This window comes from Doryrhamphus excisus, linkage group LG13, assembly GCF_037039965.1.
Source record: "Doryrhamphus excisus strain RoL-2023G ecotype Guam linkage group LG13, RoL_Dexc_Guam_v1.1, whole genome shotgun sequence".
Classification (NCBI taxonomy): Eukaryota; Metazoa; Chordata; class Actinopteri; order Syngnathiformes; family Syngnathidae; genus Doryrhamphus; species Doryrhamphus excisus.
The window spans coordinates 18,643,332-18,657,764 of record NC_136369.1 but is presented as its reverse complement, the minus strand read 5'-3'; the positions used below and the strand labels follow the sequence as shown (position 1 = coordinate 18,657,764).

At 39.3% G+C, this 14,433-nt stretch overlaps 1 protein-coding gene across 8 annotated transcripts in view; it reads right to left on the bottom strand.

Annotated features, from left to right (window-relative positions):
* The window catches only part of chd9 (chromodomain helicase DNA binding protein 9), a 98,053-nt gene that overhangs the window by 46,929 nt on the left and 36,691 nt on the right, over positions 1-14,433 (bottom strand). For all 8 annotated transcript variants that reach the window (XM_078795571.1, XM_058089449.2, XM_058089450.2 and 5 more), the window contains one exon: positions 12,471-12,871. In XM_078795571.1, coding sequence (XP_078651697.1) covers positions 12,471-12,871 — 401 coding nt within the window. The remainder of the gene's footprint in view (positions 1-12,470; positions 12,872-14,433) is intronic.

Genomic DNA, 14,433 nt, shown 5'->3' with positions numbered 1-14,433 from the left:
AAAAATAGTGGAAACCCTGCATAGTTTGGTGTTTGAGGGGTTGACTTCATAGACAGCTGGGATAGGCTCCAGCACCCCGGCGACCCACGAGAGGATAAGCGGTAGAAAATGAATGAATGAATGACAGCAGTGTCAGTCCGCACTCCAACGCAGCCCACCACTACAGCTTCAAAAAATTAGTGGAAAACCCTGCATAGTTTGGTGTTTGAGGGGTTGACTTCATAGACAGCTGGGATAGGCTCCAGCACCCCGGCGACCCACGCGAGGATAAGCGGTAGAAAATGAATGAATGAATGACAGCAGTGGCAGTCCGCACTCCAACGCAGCCCACCACTACAGCTTCAAAAAATTAGTGGAAAACCCTGCATAGTTTGGTGTTTGAGGGGATGACTTCACAGACAGCTGGGATAGGCTCCAGCACCCCGGCGACCCACGAGAGGATAAGCGGTAGAAAATGAATGAATGAATGACAGCAGTGTCAGTCTGCCCTCCAACGCAGCCCATCACTACAGCTTCAAAAAAATAGTGGAAACCCTGCATAGTTTGGTGTTTGAGGGGTTGACTTCATAGACAGCTGGGATAGGCTCCAGCACCCTGGCGACCCTTGTTAGGATAAGCGCTGGAAAATGAATGAATTAATAAATGACAGCAGTGGCAGTCTGCCCTCCAACGCAGCCCACCACTACAGCTTCAAAAAAATAGTGGAAACCCTGCATAGTTTGGTGTTTGAGGGGTGGACTTCATAGACAGCTGGGATAGGCTCCAGCACCACGGCGACCCTTGTGAGGATAAGAGGTAGAACATGAATAAATGTATAAATGACAGCAGTGGCAGTCCGCACTCCAATGCAGCCAACCACTACAGCTTCAAAAAAAAATAGTGGAAACCCTGCATAGTTTGGTGCTTACAGCCTTAACACCAATGACACTATGTTAGCTATTAAAAGCTGACTTCACCAATTAGGTATAGCGTCATACGGTATGTCATATCATTTCAAAACCAGCCCGACTTGTATCCATGTATTTGTTTTTCCTTACGCCATCCCAAATTTTAAAAAAAAAATATCAGAATCTCAAACAGGCCCTAGAGCAGTCCTCACTTTTTGAGCCACGCCTTGCGATGCTACAATGTAATCAATAGTAACTAAACTATGTACACACATCATGTGTGTGTATTTATATTACCGTTAAAATGAGCATCTAAAAATGACACAAATGCGCCATACTGTGACAACACAAGCTCCACGATCCATTGCTTTGACCTTTCCTGTTTCAGTCATCAGTTACACCTGACCCTTGTGTTCCACCCACCTGCGTCTTCGCCATGATTCTTCTGACTGCCATTTTTTTTTATCCCATTGTATTTCCTGCCAACCTGCATTCTTCTTCAAATCTTTTTTAACGGTAAATTGATTCTTTAGTTTCCGCCTGCTTTTTAGACGCTCATTTACTTCCTTTAAAGGTTCAATAGCAAAAACAACTCCATTAAAATATTAAAATATACCGTGTGTGATCTTTCTATTTAAGAAATTAGATCAACATTATGTTTTTTTTTTACTCCTCCAGAAGACTTCAAGACTAAGACTGCTAACTTCAGTTACTATATTCATTTATTCATTTTCTACCGCTTATACAGGCGGGGTAAACTCTGCACTGGTAGCCAGCCAATCACAGGGCACATATAGACAAACAACCATTCACACTCACATTCATACCTATGGACAATTTGGAGTCGCTAATTAACCTAGCATGTTTTTGGAATGTGGGAGGAAACCGGAGTACCCGGAGAAAACCCACGCATGCACGGGGAGAACATGCAAAACCCACACAGAGATGGCCGAGAGTGGCATTGAACTTGGGTCTCCTAGCTGTGAGGTCTACGCGCTAACCACTCGACCGCCGTGCAGTCCTCAGTTACTATATTCATTCATTCATTTTCTAACGATTTTTCTTCACGAGGGTCGCAGTGGTGCAGGAGCCTATCCCAGCTGTCTTCAGGAAAGAGGCAGAGTAAACCCTGGACTGGTGGACAGCCAATCACAGGGCACATATAGACAAACAACCATTCACACTCACATTCATACCTATGGACAATTTGGAGTCGCTAATTAACCTAGCATGTTTTTGGAATGTGGGAGGAAACCCACACATGCACAGGGAGAACATGCAAAATCCACACAGAGGGTGGGATTGAACTTCGGTCTCCGAGCTGTGAGGTCTACGCGCTAACCACTCGTCCACCGTGCAGCCCTCAATTACTATATGTTTAAAATAAACATTAATTGATTTGTAGTTCGATGAATAATAACTACTAGATAATATTTCCGATAATATTCCGATATCCAAGCGCGCCTCTCAGTGATGATGGCATCATGGCATTGTGACCTGAACACATCAACAGCAGTTCAATTCCAACACAATATATTGTATCTACCTTGAACTCACACAGGTCTCTAGCCCATTCATCCCGGGAATGACACTTCCTCATTCTAATAACAAGAACGCGAGATGCATTCAGGGACACTCCGAACATCAGCAGTGGCTCAGAATGGTACAGCGGTTGCTGGTTTGATCCTCGCTCCCTCCGCCCAGTCACTGTTGTTGTGTCCTTGGGCAAGGCACTTCACCCACCTAGTGCTGCCCACACTAGTGTATGAATATGAATGTATGTTTGGTGGTAGGTGTGAACCGACAGTCACTTTAACATCCATCTAACCGAAAGCAGCTGTAACCACAGATATAGTTTACCACCACCAGAAGTGAGTGAATAATGGGTTCATTTTACTGTGAAGTGATTTGGGTGCCTTGAAAATCACTATATAAAATCTATATATATGTGTATTTATTTTATATATTTTTTATATATTATTTTATAGGATTTTCGCAACATTTGCAAAGCGTAAGAAACGTTCCCGCTCGGATCAGAAGTGGATAAAATTGTATCCGGACACCCTTATAGTGCTACATAATAAAAGTTACACAGATTAAACCCAGCGTTCAATCACAATCGAATGGAACTCGTGGGCTACTTTGACGACTCGTGATAGTAATAAACTGCGTAATTACACAGCTGCACCCTAAGGGGATCTGTGATGCTCTTGGTTAAAAAGGTAGCCATTTTCTGTGCAACATATCTTAGGTTTTAGTTTTTCTACTAAATTGCGTGATGACAGTCAAAGACAACAATACGGCGCTTTAGCCCATTAACAAACATTTACAGTAAATATGGCGCACAATGACACACAGGCATGCACACCCTGCAAGAGATGAACAATGGAAGTGTTCAATAGGAAAAAAAAAAAACAAAAAAAAAAACAGCCCGAGAGATGACAAAAAGTGAGAGAGGTGAGTGCAGTATATGCCGCGGAATATAGGCTACACATTAAACCTCCATTTTCTATCATGTAATTGATCTCCCTTGCACCATTTTGTGTTAATATTTTCCCCTGTTAGTCTGCTAGCTTTGTAGCATCAGCGGATTCGGGAACAGGCCAGCGCACAGGAAACATTGAACAACAGCTCCGAGCATGCTGGAAGAAATTTATAATCAGGGGAAAAAAAAAAAAAAAGCCATAAAGTAAGGGGGAGGGGGAACGAGCTGCACAATGCTCTCATCTGATAATTGCACACAAGGTTATTTCACAGCCAGGTAGGCCGCATGGAAAATCTAATTCCCAGCCTTTCCGGGAAGCTAGCATCGCTGAGGCTTTGCCTTGAAAATAACCTTTGCCTGAATATAATATAATGGACACATCTTGTAGGTACATTCTGAAACAGGAAGCTACTCCACATCAAGTCTTGTCAGTGTTTTTTTTTTTTTTTAAAGCCCACCTGGAAATCCACACGTGCCCTGGAATTCCAAGCACGGAATGATTCACCGCCGTCAAACCTTTGATGGATCACTTCACTGATATCTAGGAATCATAGACTGAAGTACAGCTGCGGATACGTACAAAGTAAATCACCTGTGGCACGGAAACAAGAGTTCAGAACTGTGATGACTGACAACCAGGCCAGGTGGTACCCCGCCTCTTGACAAATATTGTCTGAAATCGCCTCCAGCTCACCTTTTTAGTCACCTCGTGGTGCTCACATTTTTTTCCTCTACATGATTGGAAATGAGTTTATTAATTTAGTAGCATCGAGATTAAATCATTACAAGATTTCTTCTTCAGAGAAAACTGTCGTGGGCGGTCGGGCCTGGGATGATAATTAATGAATATATCGCCATGAGTAATTAATGAATACATCGCCATGAGCGTGCAAGTCCGTTTTCCTCGTCTCCCTCATCCAAAAAGTCAGAAAGAGAGTTCACTCTGAGCATTGGTTTCAGCACATTGTGGTGTTTGTTTCATAAAACAATGGCATGAATGGAGTGAGCCCTTTCTAAGTCATATAATCACAGCACATAAGAGTAATGTAATAGAATTTATATTAGCAGATTGCAAAATATTCATTCATTCATTCATTTTCTACCGCTTATCCTCACGAGGGTCGCAGGGGGTGCTGGAGCCTATCCCAGCCGTCTTCAGGCGAGAGGCGGTGTACACCTTGGACTGGTGGCTAGCCAATCACAGGGCACATATAGACAAACAACCATTCACACTCACATTCATACCTATGGACAATTTAGAGTCGCTAATTAACCTAGCATGTTTTTGGAATGTGGGAGGAAACCGGAGTACCTGGAGAAAAAACACACATGAACAAGGAGAACATGCAAACTCCACACAGAGATGGCCGAGGGTGGAATTGAACCCAGCTCTCCTAGTTGTGAGGTCTGCGCGCTAACCGCTCGACCGCTGTGCTGCCCTTTTTTAATTTTTAATTTTTAATTTTTAATTTTTAATTTTTAATTTTTAATTTTTAATTTTTAATTTTTAATTTTTAATTTTTTTATGTTTTTTATTTTTTTATTTTTTTTATTTTTTATTTTAGTAAAGTTAAAATCTCATTTTATGAAGTGGATGCCGTGTGACACAAACTAGAGAGCTAGCGACCTAAACGGTAGCCTTCAAGTTATTTCCTTTAAACTTAAATAGCCAAAAACTTACCACTTCCACACGGATAGGGAGGATAACTATTAACAGTTATTTAACCTTTAACATGAACATTAATCAAACGTAATAATTTTTTCTGGGTACATGATACCATACAGCATCCATATCAAACTTGCGCGGGCCGCACTAGCATTAAACTTTCATATCAAGGCGGGGGCCTAAACTAGTGTCCTGCGGGCCGTATTTGGCCCGCGGGCCGCATGTTTGAGACCCCTGCTCTGAAGTTACAGTGTGTTGTTTTGAGCTTTGTGAATTGAATATCAAATCAATCTGTTCTATAGGGGTTCAACTTTGGGGTTTAATAAAAGTGTGTATTTGTCAGAAAAGTAATAGCACAAGCAACACTGTACGGGTGCATGTTGTGACAGGTTTTCAGCCGTTTTGGTGCAGCTTTTCAGTCGGAGAAGAGTTAGATTACTTTAACGCTGTCTGACCTGGTGGACACTTTGCAACATTGAAACAAACAAAAGCGATGTTCCTCGAAGAAAGCGATGTTGCCATGGCGCTAGCATGTAATCGACCCAGACAAGTCTCGTTGGAAACTCCATTCCGGCCGTGTCAAATGGCATGATGGAAGTGAGCCTTGGGTGCGTCTAAGCATCAAGAAGCTAAGGATGACGTCTGAAGCGGGCGAGCAAACCCTTATGCTGAGAAGCTTTAATATTTGATGGGAGATTCTGGGTGGTGCATGCAAATGAGCATTAAAAAAAAAACAAAAAGACTTTTCCCCAAGGCTGCTTGTCATCGTGTGTGCAGGCTGTTCTCCATTATGCTCCTTACATTAGCAACCGGACACAAAAACAAAAGACTATCAGGAGGTTCAAGCCAAATACAGAAAAGCAGTCGTCGACATAAACATGGCAGCCAGACGTCAATAATGACGAAACAATGACAGGACCTTGACCTTCCTAATAAACATTTTTTTTAATTATTATTGGTCTTTATCTGTAAAGGTTCATCGCTACCCTTTGTTCCTTTGAGAATCTCTGTCAGTCGCATAGAAAGATCCTGCAGCCATTGACTCAATGTCCCGTGAATCAATTTAGTTTACACTTTTATGAAAAAAAAAAATTGAATAAATGCCGTAATCCTTAATCCAGCACCTAAGGTAATGCTCCTTTTATAGAGCATCTCTGTTCCTCGGCAGAACAATCACTCCTCTGCATTTTTGTTGCGAGTAAGTGACTCTCCTGTAATATAGATGATCATGACTATCAGTCATGCTCAGTTAAATAGACAAACAATCTACTGTATCTTTGAGGGCAGGGCAATCCGAGGTCATTTTTGTTTCTATTTAGTTGAATACCCTAGTGATGTAGTAATGTAGAGTAACTTCACATAGATCTCGTCATATCCTCTTGTGTGGAAATATGGGGCAATAACTATAAAAGCAATCTTCACTCGCTAAATGTACTGCAAAAAAGGTCAGTAAGGATAATTCATAATGGCGCCTACAGAGAACATACTAACTCCTTATTTCTAAAATCACAAATACTTTAACTTGCTGATATATTTCATCTTCAAACAGCTAAAATTAAAATTAAAATTAAAATTAAAATTAAAATTAAAATTAAAATTAAAATTAAAATTAAAATTAAAATTAAAATTAAAATTAAAATTAAAATTAAAATTTTTTATATTTTTTTAATTTTAAAATAATTTAAAATTAAAAAACTATATTAGGAAAGCAGGAAGTGAACAAATGTCATGTGTCTGTGCCAAAATTAAATTAAATTAAATTAGGAAAGCAGGAAGTGAACAAATGTCATGTGTCTGTACCAAAATTTAATTAAATTAAATTAGGAAAGCAGGAAGTGAACAAATGTAACAGTGACTGATAATTAAAATTAAAATTAAAATTAAAATTAAAATTAAAATTAAAATTAAAATTAAAATTAAAATTGTGTGGCCCAGCCTCACCCAGACCCTAGCTCCAGTGGCCCCCAGGTAAATTGAGTTTGAGACCCCTGGTTTACATAGTTGATAAAACTATCACCATTCAGCCTACGCAGCCCAGAGTGGAAATACGAGCCTGAAGAGGGTTTTTACTTGACTTGGACCATGCCATCCCGCGTTGAACTCAACAATACTGCTTCATCATTATTGAAACAAACACGACTAAATCATCCATTCTTAGCCGTTTCTACACGGGAGAAAGAGCCAAAACATGAATATTTACGCCTTTAACAGAACATTTCGCACACTCCCACTGACACGCTCGCACCGAAAGCTTTGCGCAGCTGAACTTGCTGTCAGCTCACAGCGAGAGTCGTTTGCAAGGACACGGCGGACCATCACTATGGCTTCATTCATCGGGTGTAATATCTTCTATATCTTGTAGAAAGGCTTGGTACAATACATGATGTAATGCATGCTAAATGTACTGCAAAAAAGGTCAGTAAGGATAATTCATAATGGCGCCTACAGAGAACATACTAACTCCTTATTTCAAAAATCACAAATACTTCAACTTGCTAAACAGCTAACAGCTAAAATAATGCAACAGGCTAAAAATAACCAATTAGCTAAAAGTGTCATCCAATACATTTGAAACACTTAAATGATAGGACTACGTTAAAAAGCCATAGCAATTCAGTATGTGGAATCAAACTAAAAGTACCAGATGGAGGGGTAGGATTTAATAAACTTTGCTTCTTCCGACTCCTTTTGGACATGTGGAACTGGGAACTGATTATGGGATGCACTCAATTGTAAGCTGAAAAATTAAAATTAAAATTAAAATTAAAATTAAAATTAAAATTAAAATTAAAATTAAAATTAAAATTAAAATTAAAATTAAAATTAAAATTAAAATTAAAATTAAAATTAAAATTAAAATTAAAATACTTAAACTATATTAGGAAAGCAGGAAGTGAACAAATGTCATGTGTCTGGGCCAAAATTAAATTAAATTAAATTAGGAAAGTAGGAAGTGAACAAATGTCATGTGTCTGTACCAAAATTTAATTAAATTAAATTAGGAAAGCAGGAAGTGAACAAATGTAACAGTTACTGATTATAAAAATTAAAATTAAAATTAAAAAACTATATTAGGAAAGCAGGAAGTGAACAAATGTCATGTGTCTGTGCCAAAATTAAATTAAATTAAATTAGGAAAGCAGGAAGTGAACAAATGTCATGTGTCTGTACCAAAATTAAATTAAATTAAATTAGGAAAGCAGGAAGTGAACAAATGTAACAGTTACTGATTATTAAAATTAAAATTAAAATTAAAATTAAAATTAAAATTAAAATTAAAATTAAAATTAAAATTAAAATTAAAATTAAAATTAAAATTAAGTAATATCTTCTATATCTTGTAAAAAGGCTTGGTGCTATACGTGATGTAATGCATGTTACACAAGTAGGCCTGGGAACTGTAAGCTGCATACATACGTCCTGATCCCAATGTAGGCCAAGCACGGTTACGCTGAATATAAAAATGGGTTATGCAGCTCATTACCTCGATGGGAGGATGCTACCTTTTTCAATGACAGAAAGCAAACCGACTGGGAATGCCTTTCATGGAACGCTTTTTGGTCGCCTGCAGAGTTGGCATAGAGGAAAAAGCTAACTGGTGTACATTTAAAGTAATATTTTTTGCCTCTGTGTTAATTACACAATCAAACAGAGCATTAGTTTATGATTTTAGGGACACTGCAGAAGATAAAACTGCATCACGGAGGCGTGCGATGCGTTTCGCCCGTTTTATCCTCAGCTAATTAACACAGAAAGCTCCATAAATTACTCTGGGCAGACACCAAATTCCGCATATTTCCATTTATATTAATTCATTTCATGGCTCTGATGGAAGAAAGGTGTGGCCTGGAAGTATTCGATCTCCTCAAAACAGTGAAATGAGGGGGATGGGAGGCAGATTACGCTGGCTTGCATAAACGAGCCAGCGCCGAGTCACATGTCTGAATGCAGCTTTTGTTCGTTTCCGTGTCTCCGCCGATGGCCCAGGCCTGCTTTATGGTCACAGCACGCTGTAAAAAGCTGACCTTTGAGCTCTCACTATAACTGCAAGTAGACCATGAACCCTTGTGGAAAAAACAAAACCAGAATCTAAAACCGGGGCTTTGCAACTTAAAATCCTGGGAATAAATTTCATAAAAATGATCAACTCAATTCACTCATACTGTATTGGTTTCTATTGCTGGAATACGGCAGCGATCTGGCACCACGTCAGACACAAAGACCGTAAAATCCAAAGAACACTGTTGACGCTGTTCCGACACAATGTGTATCTCAGCAAGATAAAGCCTCCCTTTCACACTCATTCCAAGCCCGAGAATGTCGCGCCGCCACTGTGCAAATTTAAAGTGGAAAAGACTTGATATGATGTTTCGACGGCAAGGTTAATGTGGAGGAACTGGGACGGGCGAGAACGGCTGCGACATTGTTGACATACATCACATGGAAAGTTTTGTGTAAATAAGAGTGGTGGCGTGATGGTGGAGGTTTTTGTGAAAAGGTGTTCTTGTTTTTTAGTGCAAAGAATTCCACTCACTCGGACCGGAATTCCAGAGGCTACATTGCAACACAAACTAGTCCATTGCTACGTTAAAAAGCCTTAGCATTTCAGTATGTGGAATCAAACTATGGAATGGATTGAGTAAGGACCTCAAACAATGCACAATGATGAGCCAATTCAAGAAACAATTCTTGAAAAACAATTACATTTTAATTTAATTTAATTTTAATTTTGCAAAGCCCCGTTTTTAGATTCTGGTTTTGTTTTTCCACAAGGGTGGAATTTTAAAATTAAAATTAAAATTAAAATTAAAATTAAAATTAAAATTAAAATTAAAATTAAAATTAAAATTAAAATTAAAATTAAAATTAAAATTAAAATTAAAATTAAAATTAAAATTAAAATTAAAATTAAAAAAAAACTATATTAGGAAAGCAGGAGGTGAACAAATGTAACAGTTACTGATTGTAAAAGTACCAGATGGGGGGGAAGGATTTAATAAGCTTTGCTTCTTCCGACTAGTTTTGGACATGTGGAACTGGGAACTGATTATAGGATGCACTCAATTGTAATCTGAAAAATTAAAATTAAAATTAAAATTAAAATTAAAATTAAAATTAAAATTAAAATTAAAATTAAAATTAAAATTAAAATTAAATTTAAAATTAAAATTAAAATTAAAATTAAAATTAAAATTAAAATTAAAATTAAAATTAAAATTAAAATTAAAATTAAAATTAAAATTAAAATTAAAATTAAAATTAAAATATATTAGGAAAGCAGGAAGTGAACAAATGTAACAGTTACTGATTGTAAAAGTACTAGATGGAGGGGTAGGATTTAATAAGCTTTGCTTCTTCCTACTCCTTTTGGAAACGTGGAACTGGGAACTGATTATGGGATGCATTCAATTGTAATCTGATGCATGTTCAAATGAAATAAAACCATTACCATTACCATTACCAAACATCCAGGAACATTTTATGTATTAGACCCAGAAACCGAAACTAAAATTACCATACAACTAATCAAGAGACCTCATACCCAAAATAAATGTTAACATATATACTGTAACTCAGCACTTATCAGCACAAAAAACACAAATGTTAGCGTAGCTATGTGAGCTACAGCGCTAACATCACCCTCACATTTTAATAGCATCATCATGCTAGGTTCGCTGAAGCAAAATGAAATGACCCAAATCTGTAGATGACTGGAAGACAGTCCAACAAAGCAGCTATCTGGTTTGTTTTAAGATGTGTAGTGAAGCCTGATTTTATTTTTAGTTTTCCACTGCTGTCTGATGTTGAGTCGGGGGCATATATAGGGGGCAGACGCCCATCAATTTCAAGTTCTAATGCAATACAGTTTGATTCCAGTGACACTTTTCAACTTACAGTTGCTAATTTTGTCTCCAGGCACAAGTAGCTCAATCTGTGAGCTATGGGTTGCAGAACTGCTCCAAGTGGAAATGGAAATTCCATCGGCTGGTAGCATCATGTGGGGTTCTGTGCCAACTCGAAGCAGAGAAGTGCTGTGAGTTATGCGTTGCCCGGAAGATCCCGCGACAACAGCCATGCAGGAGCATGAATTTGAACCCATTTGCATTCACGAGGCAGGCAGAGGATCAATCATTTTCCATGATAATGTCACCATTTCCTGAACAATTCACCTTTTTGCTTATTGCCCAGGACGAGAACACGAGCCAATCATTAGCCACGTATACATGGACCCAAATATTCCAATTGCATTTGGTTTATTTGCTCAAACGGAAAGAATCTAACCTTTGTATACACCTCTTTCCTTTTGCTCTATTTTCTCCTATTTTTGCTGTTTTTTTTGGTTTACTTTGATTTCCTTAATGTCAAGCCAAGAAAAACAATCGTACTTCGGTAAAAGGTACATTATTCATTCATTCATTCATTTTCTACCGCTTTTCCTCACAAGGGTCGCGGGGGGTGCTGGAGCCCATCCCAGCTGCCTTCGGGTGAGAGGCGGGGTACACCCTGGACTGGTCGCCAGCCAATCACAGGGCACATATAGACAAACAACCATTCACACTCACATTAATACCTATGGACAATTTGAAGGCGCCAACCGGAGTACCCGGAGAAAACCCACGCATGCACGGGGAGAACATGCAAACTCCACACAGAGATGGCCGAGGGTGGAATCGAACCCTCGTCCTCCTAAGGTACATTATTTAAAAAAAAAACAAACAAAAAAAACCTTAAACTGTATTATGGAAAGCAGGAAGTGAACAAATGTAACAGTTACTGATTGTAAAAGTACCAGATGTAGGGGTAGAATTTAATAAGCTTTGCTTCTTCCTACTCCTTTTGAACATGTGGAACTGTGAACTGATTATGTGATGCATTCAATTGTAATCTGATGCATGTTCAAATGAAATAAAACCATTACCATTACTAAATGGTTCCTGGGCCGCACTTTGGACACCCGTGCTTTTTGCATGATCACATGACGTGAGCAGCCACGGCTCTCATCACAACCATTTAGCTTGTTAGATTCCCGTTGGGAGCGAATAATGGAAATTAAACAGGGAAGAGGGGTGTTAGTAATCGATGTAGTACAACAGTCAGTACATCCCAAAGCAGACGAGAAGTCATTCTCAGGGGTGGGCTGACTACCTTCTGAGCGAGTTGTAGACAGACAGGAAATAATGTATCACAACTAATCATAGTGTCACCGCGAGGCCAAGATTTCTGTGTGAAATGCACCAAAATGCGTACCTAAGAAAAAATGTGTGCATTGTAGAAGGTCAACAATAGATCCAATCACAAGGTTGGTACCTTTAAATGTATTATTTATATACATTTCACGTTTGGAAGGCTATTGCTCTTTTTGGGTCCTTAAAATGGTATAAAAATTGACCCTGGAGTCCCGTAGTTAACCCAAAAAGGTTCAAAGACTTACCCAATCTTGGGCTTCTGCTTGGACGTGGAAGATGGTATAATGCAGGCCTTTCTGGAGGCTTTCTCTTTAGATCGTGCTTTTCCATTCCCTTTATGTTCCTGCCGACTCTTGTGATGAGACGAGCTGGGAAAGCACTCAGGGCTCATCACCCTGGGGATGTTCTTCTCCCCCCGCTGCCGGGCCTTTGCTATGGCCTCCGATATGATCCTGTTGGCCTTCTCCTGCTTATCCGGGGACACCGGATCGGACTGGTGGTGCGACCGCCGTGGCTTCCTCTTCTCCGACGAAGAGCTGGATGAGGACGAGGATGACGATGAAGAGGAAGAGGACGACGAGCTGCTCTTCATCACGGGGCTGAGAACCCGGACCTGGCTGACGGGACCATTAGTGTTCTTCCGAGGCTTTAAAGAAAGAGAAATAGAGGAGGAAATTAAACTTCAGTAAACATGCAGTTGATTTAACGTTTATGGCAAAGCTTCCAGCAGCAGACAACTTGTAGTTCACATCACTAAAAATACCTTTTTGTGGTTTTGACCCATTTTTAAAAATAATTTTCACAGAAAATGACAGCACTGACATTTGCGCAAACATTGAACTCCTGTGGTGTAAAAGGCCGCCGGCCCTTTAAGACCTATACATATTCCTGCCAGGCTGATACTGTACATGATAATATGTGAATGATGACTGCGGTGAGGCCTCGTGGTGCGGTGGGCCTTGAGCTTCATGAGAGAGAGGACGCCGATAAATGAACGACTCAATGCCAACCTGGGACCATAAATGTCTATGTTGCCATGTATACATGGACCCAAATATTCCAATTGCATTCGGTTTATTTGCTCAAACGGAAATAATCTAACCTTTGTTTTTAAAAAAATGGAGGCGAGCAATCGGTACTGGACTTCTGCGGAAAGTTTGTTTTTGATTCAAACTAAATTCCAAGACTGGACGAACGAAAAACTGGTAATACGGAGTTATTCTAACAAGTGAAAGAAAAACTCAAGGAAGTCGGTATCACGTGATGTTGATGTTTACGTTTTACTGGGCATGCCCCATTGACTATTCTGGTTGATTATAGCGGCGCATGTAGACAAGAGATTGGAATATTCCTTTTCCATGTACGTACATGGCCACTGCATTGCCTTCACCTTCCTAAGAAAAGCTCTTGATCATCTTGGAGGTGTGTTTGGGTTTTTTTTTTTTTGCGTTTTCTCTCAATGAACCGCAGCATCCTCCCAATCCTGGCAGCACTCGTGCAACCCCAGACCACGATACCACCACCACGCTTGACTGAAGTCAAGATGCGATAATTTTACCAACAGACCAAAATAGTCGCTAATTTGGTTGATATTGACAAATGCACAAACCCAGGAAGTGTCTGATGTGAGGATGCTTTGATATCCCTATATTGGCAAGACAGCGCATTATATGCTGCATGCTGATATGCCTCATTACAAGAAAAATAGGGTGCCTGATGGCTCTGTTGCAGAGTTATTTTTTTTCCTGCACTGAGCCAATTCCACAATATCTCATTCAGAACAAATCTGAATGACAGCTACAATATTGGCGTTACATATTATCACTCCCTCGCTAAAAGCTCACAGTTTTTCAGACATTACTTCATAAATAATCATCGGTTTGTGGTAGACTATTATAGGGTTAGGATATGTAGTACACCCTGGTCACTTGGTAGTAATGACACGTTACCTTAACACTGCAAGCCTGGCATGTCCTACATGATAAAGTAAAAAAAAATCCTCCCATTCTGTGAGGAAGTGGTAAAATTTTGGCTAATTAAGAAGAAATAAATAAAAGTCTAACTGGATCGCTTGAAAGCTAGCGGCCGTCTCGAGCCCATGCAGAATAAAGGTTGAGCAATGTGGTGCAAACAATGAATGATAGAAGTGTAAATGTGACTATAGGGGTGTTATTTCATGTCTACATGACTTTAATATTTTCAAAAACT